The following is a 21,608-nucleotide window of genomic DNA, read 5'->3' on the forward strand; positions in this document are numbered from 1 at the left end:
ATCGTGGGGACCGGGATAGGCTCGTGGGGACGGGGATGTGGTCATGGGGACCGGGGATGGGCTTCTGAGGAGCAGGGATGGGTTGATGGGGACCGGGAATAGACTGATTGGGACCGGGGATGGCTGCTCATGGGAACTGGGAACTGCTCATGGGAACCTTGGGTCTGCTCATGGGGGCCTTGGATCTGCTCATGGGAACTGGGACCTGCTCATGGGAACCTTGGATGTGCTCATGGGGACTGGGACCTGCTCATGGGAACCTTGGATCTGCTCATGGGAACCTTGGATCTGCTCATGGGAACCTTGGATCTGCTCATGGGAACTGGGATCTCCTCATGCGAACTCGGATCTGCTCATGGGGACTGGGACCTGCTCAGGGGAACTGGGATCTGCTCATGAGAACCTTGGATGTGCTCGTGGGGACTGGGACCTGCTCAGGGGAACTGGGATCTGCTCATGAGAACCTTGGATGTGCTCGTGGGGACTGGGACCTGCTCAGGGGAACTGGGATCTGCTCATGAGAACCTTGGATGTGCTCGTGGGGACTGGGACCTGCTCAGGGGAACTGGGATCTGCTCATGAGAACCTTGGATGTGCTCGTGGGGACTGGGACCTGCTCAGGGGAACTGGGATCTGCTCATGAGAACCTTGGATGTGCTCGTGGGGACTGGGACCTGCTCAGGGGAACTGGGATCTGCTCATGAGAACCTTGGATGTGCTCGTGGGGACTGGGACCTGCTCAGGGGAACTGGGATCTGCTCATGAGAACCTTGGATGTGCTCGTGGGGACTGGGACCTGCTCAGGGGAACTGGGATCTGCTCATGAGAACCTTGGATGTGCTCGTGGGGACTGGGACCTGCTCAGGGGAACTGGGATCTGCTCATGAGAACCTTGGATGTGCTCGTGGGGACTGGGACCTGCTCAGGGGAACTGGGATCTGCTCATGAGAACCTTGGATGTGCTCGTGGGGACTGGGACCTGCTCAGGGGAACTGGGATCTGCTCATGAGAACCTTGGATGTGCTCGTGGGGACTGGGACCTGCTCAGGGGAACTGGGATCTGCTCATGAGAACCTTGGATGTGCTCGTGGGGACTGGGACCTGCTCAGGGGAACTGGGATCTGCTCATGAGAACCTTGGATGTGCTCGTGGGGACTGGGACCTGCTCAGGGGAACTGGGATCTGCTCATGAGAACCTTGGATGTGCTCGTGGGGACTGGGACCTGCTCATGGGAACTGGGATCTGCTCATGGGGATCTTGGATGTGCTGTTGGGGACCTTGGATCTGCTCATGGGAACCCTGGATGTGCTCATGGGGACCTTGGATGTGGGACTGGGATCTGCTCATGGGAACCTTGGATGTGCTCATGGGGACCTTGGATGTGGGACTGGGACCTGCTCATGGGAACTGGGATCTGCTCATGGGAACCTTGGATGTGCTCATGGGGACTGGGATCTGCTCATGGGGACTGGGACCTGCTCATGGGGACTGGGACCTGCTCATGGGGACCTTGGAAGTGCTGTTGGGGACCTGGGATGTGCTGATGGGATGGGAGCTGGGATGTTGTGCAAACACCAAACCCCTCTGGACCCCTGTGCTCTGCCTTGGCTGCTCCTCAGCTCTCCAGCTGTGCTGCCTGCAACTCAGCTGGATGGAAGAAAATCATAATAATAAAGATAATAATAATATTGTGTTGATTTCAGCTAAGAAAACACATAAAGCAGGGGCCACAAGAGATGCTCCAAGGGCTGGGAGAGCTGGGAATGTGAAAAACCTGGAGAAGAGAAGCTCCAGAGAGACCTCAGAGCCCTTCCAGGGCCTAAAGGAGCTCCAGGAGAGCTGAAGAGGGACTGGGGACAAGGGACAGAGTGACAGCTCACAGGGAATGGCTTCCTTGGAATGGAATTCCCAGAGAAGCTGCCCCTGGATCCCTGAAGTGTCCAGGGCCAGGCTGGAGCACCCTGGGATGGTGGCAGGGGTGGGAACTGAGTGATTTTTAAGGTCCCTTCCAAGCCAAATCCTGCCAGCACGGGCGTTCCAGGCAATCCCAAACCATCCAGTTCAGCCTGGAAAGATGTGTAAATAACAGCTGAGAGGAAATAACAGTTCCAGGGACAAAAATAAACCAAGAAAATGGTAAAACACAAAGGCTGCAGATGTTCCCAATGCCTGTAATCTGTGTTTAAAACTCCTTTCTAAAACACTGAACTGCAATATCTGGATGGGCAAGAACCTCAAACCAGCACAAACAGGCACCCAACTCACTGGTGAAGCAAGGAGAGGAAGAGAAAAATCCCTGGAGAGAAAAATTCCCCTCATGCAAGTCTGAGATCTGTTTTGAATGGCAAAACCCAGGCAGCTTCCAGGCCACACACCATGCTGGAATGAAAAAAAGTGATGACTCTCAGCCCTGGAGAGGAGGGGGATTTCTAATCCTTGTGCAGGCAGGAGCTGCTCACTTCCATCCCTGCCGGTGATGCCTTTGGATTTTAACTTCTGTATTTTTAATATATTTGCAGTTCTGTAGTGCAGAACTCTAAATTCCATGTACAGTGTGAGCTGCTGTCTTCACATTTTATTTTCAGACACAACAATTCCTCTCTAGGCCTGGGAATCATGGACACCTCACTGCCTCAGGACCCAAAAAAAAGTTAAACAAAAATGAGTTGGGGGGGCAAGAAAATTTGGGGTAAATTCCTTCATTACCTGAAGCTATAATTGGGAGATTCACCCCCAATATGCAGATGAACCAAACATAAAAATATGAAAACCTGTGATTTGTTGTCCATTTTTTGGGGGGGCTTCATCTGCCCTAAATGTACCTGAAGGCCCTTCAATAAATAGAACTGCTTTTTATTCTCTTAATTTTGTCTGGCCTCTGTTTTTAGGCAGCACAAAAAGGCATCACTGGAAAAGGAGCCTTGGGTTGGTTTGACCTCTGTGAAACCTCACAAAACAGAAAGAACAAGTGCTCACCTCACCCCTTCTCCTGGGCCCAGGTGTTTGCCAGGACTAATTCCTGAATTCCTCAGAACACTCCAGCCTCTGATAACCCTTAAATAATTCACATTTTTGCTCTCACTCGTGGCTGTGGCCAACAAATCAAGGTCTGGGTACAAGAGCCTGGTCTAGAGGTGAATTTTGGCTGTAATTTGTGTACAAAAATGGCATTAAACATCAAATTTCACCTCATTTCACTTCTGGGAACTCAGATGGAAACGACAGCCTGGTCTGGAGGTGAATTTTGGTGCAATTTGTGTGCAAAAATGGCATTAAACATCAAATTTCACCTCATTTCACTTCTGGGAACTCAGATGGAAACGACAGCCTGGTCTGGAGGTGAATTTTGGTGCAATTTGTGTGCAAAAATGGCATTAAACATCAAATTTCACTTCATTTCCTCAGTGTTCCTGTCCGTGGCTGGGTGAGGTCTCCCTGTGACACCTTCCATGGATTCAGACACACTTGGGGCTCTTGTTTCACTCTTGGCTTCAGTTTAGGTCTTTATTATGTAGGATTTTCTTCAAACATGGGATTTCCACTTCAAGCCTTTCTCTCAGTTCCGATAGAAACAACAGCCTGGTCTGGAGGTGAATTTTGGTGCAATTTGTGTGCAAAAATGGCATTAAACATCAAATTTCACTTCATTTCCTCAGTGTTCCTGTCCGTGGCTGGGTGAGGTCTCCCTGTGACATCTGCCAGGGCCCCCTGGCCCTCTTGTTTCACTCGTGGCTTTAGTTTAGACGTAGGATTTTCTTCAAACGTGGGATTTCCACATCAGGCCCTCCTCTGAGTTCACAGAAAGTTCATTTAAAACCATCAGTGAACGATGTGGTTGCTGCTGCTGTGTCTGTGGTGCTGGGTGGGTGGAAGATCGGGATTAATTAACCTCAATTAGCCACACCACATTTCGCTGCCTGTCCTGTGGCAATGGAATTCAGTTCGGCTGGACCCACAAATCCAGATGTGCTCCTTCCCCGGGGGATTCCTGAAGATTTATCTCCTGGATGCTGGCAGCAGCAAATCCACTGCCCATGGAAAATTAAAAAGTGGATTAAGGAGGGACAGGATTGGTGCCAATCCTGCTGCTGGTTATGGAATTTTACCATTGGATTGGGGTTGTTCTTCCTGCCTGAAAATCCTGCCTGGAAATCATGGCATGATTTGGATTGGAAAGCTGAAATTCAACTGTTCCAGAAATCCTGCCTGGTTTGGATTGGAAAGCTGAAATTCAACTGTTCCAGAAATCCTGCCTGGTTTGGATTGGAAAGCTGAAATTCAACTGTTCCAGAAATCCTGCCTGGTTTGGATTGGAAAGCTGAAATTCAACTGTTCCAGAAATCCTGCCTGGTTTGGATTGGAAAGCTGAAATTCAACTGTTCCAGAAATCCTGCCTGGTTTGGATTGGAAAGCTGAAATTCAACTGTTCCAGAAATCCTGCCTGGTTTGGATTGGAAAGCTGAAATTCAACTGTTCCAGAAATCCTGCCTGGTTTGGATTGGAAAGCTGAAATTCTGGAAATCCTGCCTGGAAATCCTGGAATGCTTTGGATTGGAAAGCTGAAATTCAACTGTTCCAGAAATCCTGCCTGGTTTGGATTGGAAAGTTGAAATTCTGGAAATCCTGCCTGGAAATCATGGAATGGTTTGGATTGGAAAGCTGAAATCCAGCTATTCCAACCCTCTGCCATAGCAGGGTCACCTTCCACCAGGCCAGTTTGCTCACCCTGACCTTGAATGTTTCCAGGGATAGGAATATTTCCAGCCAAAACTCTCTGGACAATCTAATGTGGGAAATAGATTTGCAGAGAATTATAACATCTGTATTGTCTCACCCTTCACGTGAGACCAAAAATAGAAGTTTTTAAAACATCTTCCAGTTACCCCATCTCCGGGTCAGAAAAAAAAGCATAATCCAACAATCTTTGACGCTGTTTTAACACCCTCATGGTAAAAAATTCCTCCCTGGTGTGACCAGCTGGCCCTGAGGTTGTCACCATCCACCCGAGCTGGTGTCACAGCCAGCTCAGCCCTGAGCCACTCCTGTCCTGAGTGTCTTCTGAGCCTCACCCTCACCCAAATACCAGGAAGAGGCAACGTTTTCTTCATGGAAAGGGTTTGGAATGAGCTGTCCAGGGAGGTGCTGGAGTCCCCATCCCGGCAGGTTTTTAAGGGTGTGGCACTCAGTGCCAGGTCTGGGTGCCAAGGTGGAGTTGGAGTCGATGATTTCACTCTGAAAAGGACACTGAGGGGTTGGAGCACGTCCAGGGGAGGCCAGCGAGGCTCTCAAAGGGCTGAAGATGACTTTTGAGGAACAGCTGAGGGAGCTGGGTTGGGTCAGGCTCGAGAAGAGCAGGCTCGGGGAGCCTCAGCACTTCACAGGGGCCCTTCAGGTGGGGTCTCATCCCTTCTGCCGTTCCCACGGTGAGAGGAGGAGAGGAAACTGAGGCAGGGGAGATTCCCATCAGACACTGAAACCTTGGGGTGCTCAGCTCTGGAATGGCTGCCCAGGGAGGCAGAGGGGTCCCCAGCCCTGGAGGTGCCCAGGGTGCCTCTGGTGCTGCGCTTTGGGGGTGCTGAGCCGAGCTTAAAGCTCCCCCCAAGGCTGGGGACTCCGGGCATCTCCGAGCTCCTTCCCAGCCTGGCAGAGCCCGTGGGGCTGGGGACAGGGGACGGGGACGTGCCCGTGTCACCCACCCAGCACAGCCGGGGGGGCTGGAGGGGTCAGGGCTGTGTCCGGTGTGCGGGAGGGGGGTCAGGGCTGTGTCCGGTGTGCACAGGGGGTCAGGGCTGTGTCCGGTGCATGGAGGGGGGTCGGGGCTGTGTCCGGTGTGCACAGAGGGTCAGGGCTGTGTCCGGTGTGCGGGAGGGGGGGTCAGGGCTGTGTCCGTGTGCACAGGGGGTCAGGGCTGTGTCCGGTGTGCACAGAGGGTCAGGGCTGTGTCCGGTGTATGGAGGGGTCAGGGCTGTGTCCGGTGTATGGAGGGATCAGGGCTGTGTCCGTGCCGTGTCCGGTGTGCAGGAGGGGTCATGTCCGTGTCCGTGCCGTGTCCGTGCCGTGGCCGGTGTCCGGAGGCGGTCCGGTTCTGTCCGTGTCTCTGCGCTGTTCCCGGTTCTCTCTCGGTGCTGCGGGAGGCGGATCGGAGCCGTGGCAGGGCCGGACCGGGGGTTGTACCCGGTACTGCGGGAGGCGGGCCCGTTCTGTGTCAGTGCCGTGTCGGTGCCGGGAGGCGGGCCGGTCCGTACCGGGGCTGGGCTGGGCCCGGTGCCGTACCCGGTTCCGTGGGAGGCTGGGCTGTTCCCGGTGCTATTCCCGGTGGTGTTCCCGGTTCCGTGGGAGGCTGGGCTGTACCCGGTGCTATTCCCGGTGCCGTCCCCGGTTCGGTGGCGGTGCCGCGGGAGGCTGGGCTGTACCCGGTGCTATTCCCGGTGCCGTTCCCGGTTCGGCGGCGGTGCCGCGGGAGGCTGGGCTGTTCCCGGTGCTATTCCCGGTGCTGTTCCCGGTTCCGGGGGAGGCTGGGCTGTACCCGCGGCTATTCCCGGTGCCGTTCCCGGTGCCGTCCCCGGTTCGGCGGCCGTGCCGCGGGAGGCTGGGCTGTTCCCGGTGCCGTTCCCGGTGCCGTTCCCGGTGCCGTTCCCGGTGCCGTCCCCGGTTCGGCGGCCGTGCCGCGGGAGGCGGGGCTGTTCCCGGTGCCGTTCCCGGTGCCGTCCCCGGTTCGGCGGCCGTGCCGCGGGAGGCGGGCCGGTGCGGGGGGCGGGCGCTGCCCGCGCGTCTCGCAGCCGGCGGGCGATGCGCTTCCTCCGCTGAGCGCAGCGCGGCCGAGCCCGAGCCGGCAGGATGACGGTGGAGTTCGAGGAGTGCATCAAGGACTCGCCCCGGTTCCGGTAAGCGCAGGAGCGCCGCGGCCGCCTCGGGAACGGCTCGGGGCGGTGCCGTTCCCGGTGCCGGTCCCGGTGCCGTCCCCGGTTCGGTGGCCGTGCTGCGGGAGGCTGGGCTGTTCCCGGTGCTATTCCCGGTGCCGTTCCCGGTTCGGCGGCCGTGCCGCGGGAGGCTGGGCTGTTCCCGGTGCTATTCCCGGTGCCGTTCCCGGTTCCGGGGGAGGCTGGGCTGTTCCCGGTGCCGTTCCCGGTGCCGTCCCCGGTTCGGCGGCCGTGCCGCGGGAGGCGGGCCGGTGCGGGGGGCGGGCGCTGCCCGCGCGTCTCGCAGCCGGCGGGCGATGCGCTTCCTCCGCTGAGCGCAGCGCGGCCGAGCCCGAGCCGGCAGGATGACGGTGGAGTTCGAGGAGTGCATCAAGGACTCGCCCCGGTTCCGGTAAGCGCAGGAGCGCCGCGGCCGCCTCGGGAACGGCTCGGGGCCGTGCGGGGCGAACGGGAGGACGGGCAGGGCCGCGCCCGGGCCCGGGAAGGGCCGGAGCCGGGGCCCGGCGCGCTCAGCCGGCGATGCCTCGGGCCGCAGGCGCTGCCCTCCGTGCCCGCATCCCTCCCGTTCCCCGCGAATCCCTGCCGCGTGCCCCGCATCCCTCCGCGCCCCGCCGCGCCCGGCACACGAACACCGCGGCGTTCTCGGGGCTCCGGAGCCCGCCGGGAGCGCGCATCCCCCGCGGGGCTCGGCCGGGCGGCGCTGCTCGGAGCCGCCCGCTGGGGAACGCGCTCATTTTCCATGCGCTCACATCTCCGTCTCTCGGATGATTTTTTATTTATTTATTTATTTATTTTTTTAAGCGGTCTTGGAGGAATGCGGGCTGTGACAACAAAGGCTCCGGCTTGGCTGTGCTCGCAGCCACATCAGGCCGCTGCGGGGCTGGGGGGGAAGGAGCCGGCAGCTGCCGCTCCATTGTGCCCGGAGCATCCCGGCTGCCGTGTGCCGGGATGTGCCGGGATGTGCTCGGGGCAGGGCAGGGATCCCGCAGCGCTGTGTGCATCAGCGAAATGCAGACAAAAGCCTGCGGGAGCGGCTGGGGCTGCCTGCCTGCCTGCGCGGGGGAAGCTCCTGGGGCTGCCGCTGCTTCCTGCAGATGTTTCGTCTTGTTCCTGCTCGGAATCTTTTTTGTTTTTTTGTTTACCGCAAGAAAAAAAAGAAAAAAAAATCCAGATCACAAAACCCGTTTTGTCGGAGGAGCGTTCAGAGGTGGATTCCGAGCCGCGCGATGGTTTTCTGCATTTCTGCATTTCTGCATTTCTAGAAACGCTCGTACCGCGGGCTCCGTGCAGAAGAGCTCCGCTGCCAAATTGGCGTTTTGTGGTGGGTTTGTGTGTGCTCGTGGAGGTCAAAGCAGTGCGGAGGGTCCTGCCGTGGCCGGGGTTCACCCTGCTCGTCCCAGCTCCGGCATCCTGGCATCGCGGGGCTTATTCATGGAGCTGGGCAGGAAATGCTTGCAGCAGCCCTCTGCTCACTTAGCACCCAGTGGGATTTATCCAGTAGGGTTTATTCACCTTTATTTGCCTTTTTTGAACCTGTAATTAGGATTTATCCACCTTTTTCCTCCTTTTTTTAGCCTATAATTAAGATTTATCCACTTTTTTTTTACCTGTCATTTGGATTTATCCACCTTTTTCCCCCCTATCATTAGGATTTATCCGCCTTTATTTCCTCTTTTTTCACCTATAATTAGGATCTATCCACCTTTTTTCCCATTCTTTTGGCCTGTCATTAGGATTTATCCGCCTTTATTTCCTCTTTTTTCACCTATAATTAGGATTTATCCACCTTTTTTCCAATTCTTTTGGCCTGTCATTAGGATTTATCCACCTTTTTTCCTCCTATCATTAGGATCTATCCACCTTTTTTCCCATTCTTTTGGCCTGTCATTAGGATGTATCCACCTTTATTTCCCTGGTTTTTTCACCTGCCATTTGGATTTATCCACCTTTCTTCCTCTATCATTAGGATTTATCCACCTTTTTCCCCCTATCATTAGGATTTGCCCACCTTTATTTCCCTTTTTTTTTGCCTGTCATTAGCATTTACCCACCTTTATTCCCTTTTTTCCACCTATCATTAGGATTTACCCACCTTTATTCCCCTTTTTTCCACCTATCATTAGGATTTACCCACCTTTATTCCCTTTTTTCCACCTATCACTAGCATTTCCCCACCTTTATTCCCATTTTTGGCCTGTCATTAGCATTTCCCCACCTTTATTCCCTTTTTTTCACCTATCACTAGCAATTCCCCAAGTTTATTCCCATTTTTCCCCCTATCATTAGCATTTCCCCCCCTTTATTCCCATTTTTTGGCCTGTCATTAGCATTTCCCCACCTTTATTCCCATTTTCCCCCCTATCCTCAGCCTTTCCCCACCGTTATTCCCATTTTTCCCCCTATCATTAGCATTTCCCCCCCTTTATTCCCATTTTTTGGCCTGTCATTAGCATTTCCCCACCTTTATTCCCATTTTCCCCCCTGTCCTCAGCCTTTCCCCACCTTTATTCCCGTTTTTTCCCCCATCACTAGCATTTCCCCACCTTTATTCCCGTTTTTTCCCCCATCACTAGCATTTCCCCGCCTTTATTCCCATTTTTCCCCCTGTCCTCAGCCTTTCCCCACCTTTATTCCCGTTTTTTCCCCCATCACTAGCATTTCCCCGCCTTTATTCCCATTTTTCCCCCTGTCCTCAGCCTTTCCCCACCTTTATTCCCGTTTTTTCCCCCATCACTAGCATTTCCCCGCCTTTATTCCCATTTTTCCCCCTGTCCTCAGCCTTTCCCCACCTTTATTCCCGTTTTTTCCCCCATCACTAGCATTTCCCCCCCTTTATTCCCATTTTCCCCCCTGTCCTCATCCTTTCCCCACCGTTATTCCCATTTTTTGTCCCCCCTGTGCCGCAGAGCCCGTGAGCTGCTGGCTGGCCCCGAGCCAGCGCTGTGCCCTCGCTGTCCCCGTGTCTGTCCCACATGGCAGTGACTCTTTCCTGCTGACGTCAGCCCCCGATTGATCTGTTCATTTATTTATTTTACCCATTTTCAGTGTGTGCGTGGGCTCCAGGCCAAGTTTTTTAGCATTCAGGCGACATCATTCTGCTCTGTCCACAAAAAACAAAACAGCTCTCAGAGCCCTGCCTTGGATTTTTATCAAAAGCACTTTTTTTTAAGGCTGGAATTATGAACTGCTTCCCCCGTGGCCAGACACAGAATGTCTGTGAGAGGGAGAACACGAGCTTGGGCTGGGGAAATCAGCTTGGAATATTTAAGTTATGAGCACCTCAGGTATTGAGAAATCCTGGTGTTAGGAGGGAAGAAAGGAACCAAGTGGAAATATTTAGAATTTACATCTCAAATATTGAGAAATGCGGGTGTTAGGAGGGAAGAAAGGAACCAAGCTGAAATATTTAGAATTTACATCTCAAATATTGAGAAATCCTGGTGTTAGAAGGAAAAAATTCATTGAGTTATTCAGAATTTACACCGTGGATATTGAGGAGTCCTGATATCATAGGGAAAAAAGAACCAAGTTAAATTACTGAGATTTTGCACCTCAAATATTGAGAAATCCAGGTGTTAGGAGGGAAGAAAGGAACCAAGCTGAAATATTTAGAATTTATATTTCAAATATTGAGAAATGCTGGTGTTAGGAGGGAAGAAAGGAACCAAGCTGAAATATTTAGAATTTACATCTCAAATATTGAGAAATCCTGGTGTTAGAAGGAAAAAATTCATTGAGTTATTCAGAATTTACACCGTGGATATTGAGGAGTCCTGATACCAGAGGGAAAAAAGAACCAAGTTAAATTACTGAGATTTTGCATCTCAAATATTGAGAAATGCTGGTGTTAGGAGGGAAGAAGGGAACCAATTTGAAATATTCAGAATTTATACTTTGAATATTGAGAAATCCTGGTGTTAGAGGGAAAAAGAAGAACCAAGTTGGATTATTCAGAGTTTACCACTTGAATATTGAGAAGTCCTGATGTTAGAAGGAAAAAGAACTGAAATCTTCACACTTGACACCTCAAATGTTGAGAAATCCTGAGGTTAGAGGGGAAAAAAAAGGAACCAAGTTGAATTTTTGAGACTTGACACCTCAGATATTGAGAAATCCTGATGTCAAATCCACCTCATCCCTTCCCAGCTGATCAATTCCAGTTCCTAAAAGGAAATTTGACTTTTTTAATGTTTTATCTCCCTGGTTTAGCTGTGTCTCAGCAGCTTGGCAGGTGAGGCTGATTTCTAGAAGGCATCTTGTAGAACAAACACCTGATAATTAACATCTAATAATTAACAATCACCCCCAACTCCATTTTAAATCCACCTCATCCCTTCCCAGCTGATCAATTCCAGTTCCTAAAAGGAAATTAGACTTTTTAAAAGTTTTAGCTCCCTGGTTTAGGTGTATCTCACCTGTTTGGCAGGTGAGGCTGGCTCCTGGCAGGCGTTTTTGGGGTGTGCCCGCAGTTCCAGTCAACAATTTAATGAGCTGGCAGGACCCGTTCCTGCACCTCTCAGATAAAGTGATTTTATCTCCCACCAGGAGTTTGGGAAATCTAGGAACGCTTTTTTTGTGGGAATGGATTTGTGGGGAATTCTTAAATCCACGGAGAAATCCAATTTAATCAGTCCTCTGCTCACTTAGCATCCGTTGGGATTTATCCACCTTTATTTTTTCCCTTTTTTTTCACCTGCCATTAGGATTCATCCACCTTTATTTCTCTTTTTTTTGGTCTGTTGTCAGGATTCATCAACCTTTATTTTTTCCCTTTTTTTCACCTCTCATTAGGATTTATCCACCTTTATTTTTTCCCTTTTTTTCACCTGCCATTAGGATTCATCCACCTTTATTTCCCTTTTTTTTGGTCTGTTGTCAGGATTTATCAATCTTTATTTTTTCCCCTTTTTTCACCTCTCATTAGGATTTATCCAGCTTTTTTTCCCCTTTTTTTGGTCTGTCATTAGGATTTATCCAGCTTTTTTTTCCCCTTTTTTTCCCTGCCATTAGGATTTATCCACCTCTTCCCCCCTACCACTGGTATATTTATTTATACATATTTTATATATTTATATAATGTGTATTTCTTTATGCAAACATATTTATATTTATAGGTATATTTATATTTATATTTATAGGTATATTTATAGGTATATTTAGACTTATATTTATTTTTATTTATCTATATATTTCAGTGCTGGGTTGTTGTTGGTTTTGGTTTTTTTTTTGTTATAAGGTATTATTTATATATAAAAATGCTGCTCATGGTGGAGGGAATGAAGCACCAGTTTGGTGTCAGGGCTTAGCAGGGAACAGCTGAATTTTGGAGAGGTTTTTGCCCTGGATTATTTTGGGCAGGAAGGCTGGGAGCTGTAACCTGAGCTGCAGGAGGGATTTGGGATTTGGGATTTTGGGGTTTGGGGTGGCTGCAGCTGTCCCCGAGTTTGTCACAGCACTGCTTCAAAATCAGAAACTAATTTATTTCCTGCTTCTCTAAACAGATTTATATAATAATAATTTATTATATAAAATTACATAAAAATTATATATAAAATATATAATAATTTATTATATAAAATAATAAATTATTTTCTGTTTATTAGCTGAAAATATACATTTATCTATTTTAGTTTATCTGTTTTAGATTTGGGGTCTTCCCACAGGGATAACTGGGGTCTTTATAATGAGATATTTGGGGTCTTTATAAAGAAATATTTCTGGTATTTATAAAAAGATATTTGGGGTCTTTGTAAAGAGATATTTGGGGTCTTGATAAAGAGATATTTGGGGTCTTTATAAAGAAATATTTGGGTTATTTATAAAGAGATATTTGGGGTTTTCCCACACAGATATTTGGGGTCTTTATAAAGAAATATTTGGGTTATTTATTAAGAGATATTTGGGATTTTCCCACACAGATATTTGGGGATATTTGGGGTCTTGATAAAGAGATATTTGGGGTCTTTATAAAGAAATATTTGGGTTATTTATAAAGAGATATTTGGGGTTTTCCCACACAGATATTTGGGGTCTTTATAAAGAAATATTTGGGTTATTTATAAAGAGATATTTGGGGTTTTCCCACAGGGATATTTGGGGATATTTGGAGTCTTCATAAGGAGATATTTAGGGTCTTCCACAGAAGTATTTGGGGTTTTCCCACACAGATATTCGGGGTCTTGATAAAGAGATATTTGGGGTATTTATAAAAAGATATTCGGGGTTTTCCCACAGGGATATTTGGGGTTTTGATAAAGAGATATTTGGGGTTTTCCCACACAGATATTTGGGGATATTTGGGATCTTGATAAAGACATATTTGGGGTCTTCTTAAAGAGATATTTGGGATCTTCCTACAGGGATATTTGGGGTCTTCATAAAGAGATATTTGGGGTCTTCATAAAAAATATTTGGGTTTTTCCCACAGGGATATTTGGAGTCGTCATAAAGAGATATTTGGGTTATTTATAAGGAGCTATTTGGGGTCTTTGTAGAGATATTTGGGGTTTTCCCACAGGGATATTTGGGGTTTTCTCATGGAGATATTTGGGGTCTTCCCAGAATATTATTATTTATAATTTTTGAGGATTTATAACAGTTCTAATTCTCTAAAATACCTAGTTAAAAACTACAAAATCTTTAACCCAAATTCAATTCCTGAGCCCAAAACCAACCTGAAACTGGAAAGCTCCTGAAGTGGAGGAAGGAATGAAATTCAAATTTCTTTAGCACTGGCCCCTTTAAATCCTGCTTTCATAACTATGACATTTCAGCCACAAGATGAATTATTTTATATAAAAAAATGATTTTTTTCTGGTTTTGCTTAAAATTAAACCAAGCTTCTGCTGGCTGGGGGAACTTGGTTATCTGGAATAAAGAAAAGAGCCCTTGAAAGGGGCGTGGAGTCCAAGTCTGGCTGGATTTTGGGGACAGGACAAAATGTTTCTGGGAGCTTGAGGGGTGTTTTTTTTTCCTTTTTAAATTTTTTTTTCTTGTTTGCTCCTCTCTCTCGGGGCTGGATTGGGATTCCAGGCATTTGTTTGTTCCACTCAGGGGTTGCTGGGCTTTGTCTCAGGTAGAGCTTTGCTCCAGGAATGAGGGTGGAGGAGAGGAGGTGAGAAAAAAGCAGAATTCAGAGTTGCTGTGGGGAAAAGAAGGGAGAATTTGTTCCTTTTTGATGGCAATTCCAGGCTTGGAGGGAGGAGGGAACGTGGGAAAAATGAGGTTTTTATGCCTTGAAGCTGATTTTCCTTCTTTGGGGCAATGCAGAGTTAAAATCTTGGAACGGGCGAGAATTTGAGGGGCAGAATTTCCTGCCTGGAGGGTGGTGGAGTTGTGTTCCTTGTAATTAATTAAGGAATTAATTGCATTCCTAAATCCCAGGCTGTGGGGGTGAATTTGGGGTGAATTTGGGGTGAATTTGGGGTGAATTTGGGGATGAAGTGGAGGTGAATTGTGGGTGAATTTGGAGTGAATTTGGGGTGAATTGAGGGGGAATTTGGGATGAATTGAGGGTGAATTTGGGGATTAAGTGGAGGTGAATTGAGGGTGAATTTGGAGTGAATTTGGGATGAATTGAGGGTGAATTTGGGGATTAATTGGAGGTGAATTTGAGGTGAATTGAGGGTGAATTTGGAGTGAAGGGAAGGATTAATTGGAGGTGAATTTGGGGATTAATTTGTGAAAAGCCCATATTAAAATAGATTATATTTATTATGAATGATATGAATTATAAATATGAATTAATATTATATCAATTATACAGACATTAAAATAGAAATTAATATAAAATATATAAAATATACTATATAAAGATGAACTAATATTAGATTAATTCTAAAGACACAGAATATAAATATTATATGGAATATAACATAAATATAACATATGCATATTTTATCCAATATTATATTTATTACAAATTTTATATTTACTATAAGCATAGAATTATTAGTTTAAATAATAAATACCAAAATGAATAAATACCAATACAGATTTTTATTTATTATCTAGCAATATTTATAGATATTCATTATGACACAGGGCTGATGGCCCAGCTCACGGGTGGCACCTCCCAGAGCCAAGTGCTCACTCAGTCCTTAAATAAGCATGGAGTGGCACTGTCTAAACAGATTATATCATATCAGGGACTGGGAGAATCCTTCCTGCATCCCCAGGCTGCTCCATCATTGCCATTCCCTTGGGAAATGCTGCTGCTCAAAGCACTGTGTGTGTGAGCACAGATGAGCTTCCAGGGCTTGGAATCTCAGGATAAACTCACAGGATGTTTAATAAAAAGTGAATAAAAGCCCTGCCCACCCGGGGTGAGGCTTTCCTCAGCACCCAGGGCTTGTTCAGGATCCTTCCTGCATCCCCAGGCTGCTCCAGCTCACTCCATCATTGCCATTCCCTTTGGGATAAACTCAGAGGATGTTTAATAAAAAGGGAATAAAAGCCCTGCACACCCAGGGGTGAGGCTTTCCTTAGCAGCCAGGAGTTGTGCAGGATCCTTCCCTGCATCCCCAGGCTGCCCCAGCTCACTCCATCATTGCCATTCCCTTGGGAAATGCTGCTGCTCCCAGCACTGGTGAGCACAGATGAGCTTCCAGGGCTTGGAAAGTTGGGATAAATTCACAGGATGTTTAATAAAAAGGGAATAAAAGCCCTGGCTTGCCTCAGCACCCAGTGCTTGGTCAGGATCCTTCCTGCATCCTCAGGCTGCTCCATCATTTCCATCCTTTTGGGAAATGCTGCTGCTCCCAGCACTGGTGAGCACAGATGAGCTTCCAGGGCTTGGAATGGTTGGGATAAACTCAGAGGATGTTTAATGAAAAGGGAATAAAAGCCCTGCACACCCGGGTTGAGGCTTTCCTTAGCACCCAGGGCTTGTGCAGGATCCTTCCCTGCATCCCCGGGGTGCTCCATCATTGCCATTCCCTTTGGGAAATGCTGCTGCTCCCAGCACTGGTGAGCACAGATGAGCTTCCAGGGCTTGGAATCTCAGGATAAACTCACGGGATGTTTAATAAAAAGTGAATAAAAGCCCTGCCCGCCCGGGGTGAGGCTTTCCTCAGCACCCAGGAGCTGTGCAGGGTCCTTCCTGCATCCCCAGGCTGCTCCAGCTCTCTCCATCATTGCCATTCCCTTTGGGAAATGCTGCTGCTCCCAGCACTGGTGAGCACAGATGAGCTTCCAGGGCTTGGAATCTCAGGATAAACTCACGGGATGTTTAATAAAAAGTGAATAAAAGCCCTGCCCGCCCGGGGTGAGGCTTTCCTCAGCACCCAGGAGCTGTGCAGGGTCCTTCCTGCATCCCCAGGCTGCTCCAGCTCTCTCCATCATTGCCATTCCCTTTGGGAAATGCTGCTGCTCCCAGCACTGGTGAGCACAGATGAGCTTCCAGGGCTTGGAATCTCAGGATAAACTCACAGGATGTTTAATAAAAAGTGAATAAAAGCCCTGCCCACCCGGGGTGAGGCTTTCCTCAGCACCCAGGGCTTGTGCAGGATCCTTCCCTGCATCCCCAGGCTGCTCCATCATTGCCATTCCCTTTGGGAAATGCTGCTGCTCCCAGCACTGTGTGTGTGAGCACAGATGAGCTTCCAGGGCTTGGAATCTCAGGATAAACTCACAGGATGTTTAATAAAAAGTGAATAAAAGCCCTGCCCACCCGGGGTGAGGCTTTCCTCAGCACCCAGGAGTTGTGCAGGGTCCTTCCTGCATCCCCAGGCTGCTCCATCATTGCCATTCCCTTGGGAAATGCTGCTGCTGCCAGCACTGGTGAGCACAGATGAGCTTCCAGGGCTTGGAATCTCAGGATAAACTCACAGGATGTTTAATAAAAAGGGAATAGAAGCCCTGCCCACCGGGGGTGAGGCTTTCCTCAGCCCCCAGGGCTTGTGCCAGGCTCTGGGGAAGCGTGCCCAGGCTGCTGCCCGCCTGGCAGAGCTGGGGGATGCAGGGATCCCCTGAGGAGCAGCCCTCCAAGCCCTGTCCTTGCTGCTGCTCCATTCCAGCTCAGGGACACACTGCTGCTTCCCAGGGCTCGGCCCGGAGCAGGGAGTTCCCCTTTGTTCTCTGTTAAACCCAGATTTGGGCAGGGAGGCAGGGTTTGTGCCCAGCGTGGCAGAAACGCCACTGACCGAGCAGGAGGCCCCGCTGCCTTTCCTTTGTTTTTTCTTTTTTCCTTTTTCCTTTCCTTTCTCTTTTCCTCTCTTCTTTTCCTTTTTATTTTTTCTTTCTTCCTTCCTCCTTCTCCCTTCCCTTCCCTTCCCTTCCCTTCCCTTCCCTTCCCTTCCCTTCCTTTCCCTTCCCTTCATTTCCTTCCATTCTTCCTCCTTTTTCCTCTTCTCCTCCTTTCCTCTCCCCTTCCCTCCCTTCCTTTCCCTTCCCTTTTCCTTTCCCACATTTCTCCACCCTTCACTTCCCTCTTCTCTCCCTCATTTCCTCTCCCCTTCTCTCCCTTTCTTTCCCCTTCCCCACCTTTCCCCACCTTCCCCATTCCCAGATTTCCTTTTTCCTTTCCCCCTTCTCCTTTTCCCTCTCTTTTCCTCCTTTCCTTTCCCTTTTTCCCCTTTCCCCACTTTCCCCCATTCCCCGATTTCCTTTTTCCTTTCTCCCTTCTCCTTTTCCCTCTCTTTTCCTCCTTTCTTTTCCCTTTTTCCCCTTTCCCCCCTTTCCCCCATTCCCAGATTTCCTTTTACCTTTCCCCCTTCTCCTTTTCCCTCTCTTTTCCTCCTTTCTTTTCCCTTTTTCCCCTTTCCCCCCTTTCCCCCATTCCCAGATTTCCTTTTACCTTTCCCCCTTCTCCTTTTCCCTCTCTTTTCCTCCTTTCTTTTCCCTTTTTCCCCTTTCCCCACCTTCCCCCATTCCCAGATTTCCAGCTCTGCCCACCTGGCATTCGGGGGCCGGCAGTGGCAGCAAAGTGACATTTTTTTTTTTTTGCGGAGGGACATCCTGCCTTTTATTCCCAGAGTGGAATCCGAGCCAGATTGAGCCGGGGAGTTTGGAAGGAGGCGAAGCTCTTGGTGTGCCACTGACTCATCTGAGCTGGGAGATAAAACGTGGGATGGTGCCAGCTCCTGAGCAGGGCTGGGAGCCTGGAAAACGCCGGGCTTGGGTGGGATGGGATGGGAAGATGTCACAGCCAGGCTTGTGGGCTTTCATCTCAGCTCAGGAGGTGGATGGAGGGGTGCACAGGAAATCCAGGAGTGAGGTTTTCAGCTGAAATGTGGAGGATGGAAATCCGGGCATCCCGCAGGGCTGGGTCCTGCTCTGCTCCTGGATCTGCTGCTGGAGTTCTCAGCTCAGCCCCGGGTCCTACAAGGCCGGCTTTGTTCTTCTCCCAGCACAGAGCATGCTTTCATTTTCCTCCAGAGCCTCATCCCTGCTTCCTCCAGATGATTCCCCTTCCTTCACCCTCAGCTCAGCACCCTGAGGGGAATTCCTCAATTTCCTGTGAGCCTGGGAGTGCAGGGATGCAGCAGGACAGGGATGCTCATCCTGCAGAGGGGATTGAGGATCTCAGAGGGATGTGACAGTCCAGCACACGGCCTGTCACAGGGCACACAAACCTCGTGAGGCTGGTGAAAATCCCCTCCAAAATGTCCTTTCCCAGAGCTGGAGCACCGAGACACTGATTGAAAATTCCCTCTAAAACGTCCTTTCCAAAGCTGGAACACCGAGACACTGATTGAAAATTCCCTCTAAAACGTCCTTTCCAAAGCTGGAACACCGAGACACTGATTGAAAATTCCCTCTAAAACGTCCTTTCCAAAGCTGGAACACCGAGACACTGATTGAAAATTCCCTCTAAAACGTCCTTTCCAAAGCTGGAACACCGAGACACTGATTGAAAATTCCCTCTAAAACGTCCTTTCCAAAGCTGGAACACCGAGACACTGATTGAAAATTCCCTCTAAAACGTCCTTTCCAAAGCTGGAACACCGAGACACTGATTGAAAATTCCCTCTAAAACGTCCTTTCCAAAGCTGGAACACCGAGACACTGATTGAAAATTCCCTCTAAAACGTCCTTTCCAAAGCTGGAACACCGAGACACTGATTGAAAATTCCCTCTAAAACGTCCTTTCCAAAGCTGGAACACCGAGACACTGATTGAAAATTCCCTCTAAAACGTCCTTTCCAAAGCTGGAACACCGAGACACTGATTGAAAATTCCCTCTAAAACGTCCTTTCCAAAGCTGGAACACCGAGACACTGATTGAAAATTCCCTCTAAAACGTCCTTTCCAAAGCTGGAACACCGAGACACTGATTGAAAATTCCCTCTAAAACGTCCTTTCCAAAGCTGGAACACCGAGACACTGATTGAAAATTCCCTCTAAAACGTCCTTTCCAAAGCTGGAACACCGAGACACTGATTGAAAATTCCCTCTAAAACGTCCTTTCCAAAGCTGGAACACCGAGACACTGATTGAAAATTCCCTCTAAAACGTCCTTTCCAAAGCTGGAACACCGAGACACTGATTGAAAATTCCCTCTAAAACGTCCTTTCCAAAGCTGGAACACCGAGACACTGATTGAAAATTCCCTCTAAAACGTCCTTTCCAAAGCTGGAACACCGAGACACTGATTGAAAATTCCCTCTAAAACGTCCTTTCCAAAGCTGGAACACCGAGACACTGATTGAAAATTCCCTCTAAAACGTCCTTTCCAAAGCTGGAACACCGAGACACTGATTGAAAATTCCCTCTAAAACGTCCTTTCCAAAGCTGGAACACCGAGACACTGATTGAAAATTCCCTCTAAAACGTCCTTTCCAAAGCTGGAACACCGAGACACTGATTGAAAATTCCCTCTAAAACGTCCTTTCCAAAGCTGGAACACCGAGACACTGATTGAAAATTCCCTCTAAAACGTCCTTTCCAAAGCTGGAACACCGAGACACTGATTGAAAATTCCCTCTAAAACGTCCTTTCCAAAGCTGGAACACCGAGACACTGATTGAAAATTCCCTCTAAAATGTCCTTTCCCAAAGCTGGAGCTCTGAGACAGAAACTGATTGAAAATTCCCTCCAAAATATCCTTTCCCAAAGCTGGAGCACCGAGACTGATTTTTCACATGGGAATGAATTCCACAGCCCCATCACCACAGCCCTGATCCCTCAGGAGAAGTGTCAGGGAAGCTGGAGCTTGAAAAATGGGAGCTTGAAAATGGAGCTGTATGAAAAATACCCAACCCTTGAGAGGAATAAATACAAGTAATTATAATATATAATGATAATGTAGAAATATATTATAGAGTTAAATATTATATAGTAAATAAGTAAGGTTTGGGTGGTGTCTGGGGCTCATTCCCCCAGGCATAAACTCTGATCCTTTTGGGATGGGTTTGTTCTGCCCTCACCCCACACACAGGATGCTTTCATTTTCCTCCAGACCCTGACCCCTGTTTCCTCCTGATGAAATTTGAAATTTGAAATCTGAAATTTGGCTTTTTCTGGGAATGCAGAGCAGGGCAGGGATGCTCATCCTGCAGAGGGGATTGAGGACCTCAGAGGGATGTGACAGGCAGCAGGAAATCTGGGAATGGGGGAAATGTGGGGAAAAGGGGAAGGGGAAAAGGAAAAGGAGGAAAGGGGAGAGAGAGCAGCCAAAGCACGTGGGGCTGGTGAAAATCCTCTCCAAAATGTCCTTTCCCAAAGCTGGAGCACCGAGACACTGATTGTGCACGTGGGGATGAATTCCACATTCCCCTGGAAAGTGGGACTGTGCCCAGCCCCTGAGAGGAATAAATCAGAATTAGGGGTGAGTGGTTCCAGGACTTTCAGTCATGCTCCCCCAGCAGCCCCATAAACTCCCAGCCTTTTAGGAAAGGGTTGTGGCACTGGGAAAAAAAATCCCAGTTTTGAGGCACTGGGAAAAGAATCCCAGTTTTGGGGCACTGGAAAAAAAAAAATCCCAGTTTTGTGGCATGCAAAAAATCCCAGTTTTGGGGCACTGGGAAAAAAAAATCCCATTTTTGTGGCACTGCAAAACAAAAAAAAAAAAAAAATCGCAGTTTTGTGGCACTGGAAAAAATCCCAGTTTTGTGGCACTGGAAAAAAAAAAAATCTCAGTTTTGTGGCACTGTAAAAGAATCCCAGTTTTGTGGCACTGTAGAAAATCCCATTTTCGTGGCACTGGAAAAAATCCCAGTTTTGTGGCACTGGAAAAAAAAAAAATCTCAGTTTTGTGGCACTGTAAAAGAATCCCAGTTTTGTGGCACTGTAGAAAATCCCATTTTCGTGGCACTGGAAAAAATCCCAGTTTTGTGGCACTGGAAAAAAAATCCCAGTTTTGTGGCACTGGAAAAAAAATCCCAGTTTTGTGGCACTGGAAAAAAAATCCCAGTTTTGTGGCACTGGAAAAAAAATCCCAGTTTTGTGGCACTGGAAAAAAAAAAAATCTCAGTTTTATGGCACTGGAAAAAGTCCCAGTTTTGTGGCACTGGAAAAAAAATCCCAGTTTTGTGGCACTGTAAAAGAATCCCAGTTTTGTGGCACTGGGAAAAAATCTCAGTGTTTTGGCACTGGAAAAAGTCCCAGTTTTGTGGCACTGTAGAAAATCCCAGTTTTGTGGCACTGTAAAAGAATCCCATTTTTGTGGCACTGGAAAAAAAAAATCTCAGTTTCTGTGGCACTGGGAAAAAAAAAATCCATTTTTGTGGCACTGAAAAAAAATCCCA

General features: G+C 48.6%; 1 protein-coding gene across 1 annotated transcript in view; it reads left to right on the forward strand.

Annotated features, from left to right (window-relative positions):
- The first annotated feature begins 7,211 nt into the window (after window positions 1–7,211).
- The window catches only part of ACAP3 (ArfGAP with coiled-coil, ankyrin repeat and PH domains 3), a 67,120-nt gene continuing 52,723 nt past the window's right edge, over window positions 7,212–21,608 (forward strand). The window contains exon 1 of the mRNA XM_041419846.1: window positions 7,212–7,312. Within this exon, the coding sequence (XP_041275780.1) occupies window positions 7,266–7,312 (47 nt within the window). The 5' untranslated portion in view covers window positions 7,212–7,265. The remainder of the gene's footprint in view (window positions 7,313–21,608) is intronic.

The sequence above is a fragment of the Onychostruthus taczanowskii genome, unplaced genomic scaffold, assembly GCF_017590055.1.
Source record: "Onychostruthus taczanowskii isolate IOZ18803 unplaced genomic scaffold, ASM1759005v1 scaffold61, whole genome shotgun sequence".
NCBI classification, from domain to species: domain Eukaryota; kingdom Metazoa; phylum Chordata; class Aves; order Passeriformes; family Passeridae; genus Onychostruthus; species Onychostruthus taczanowskii.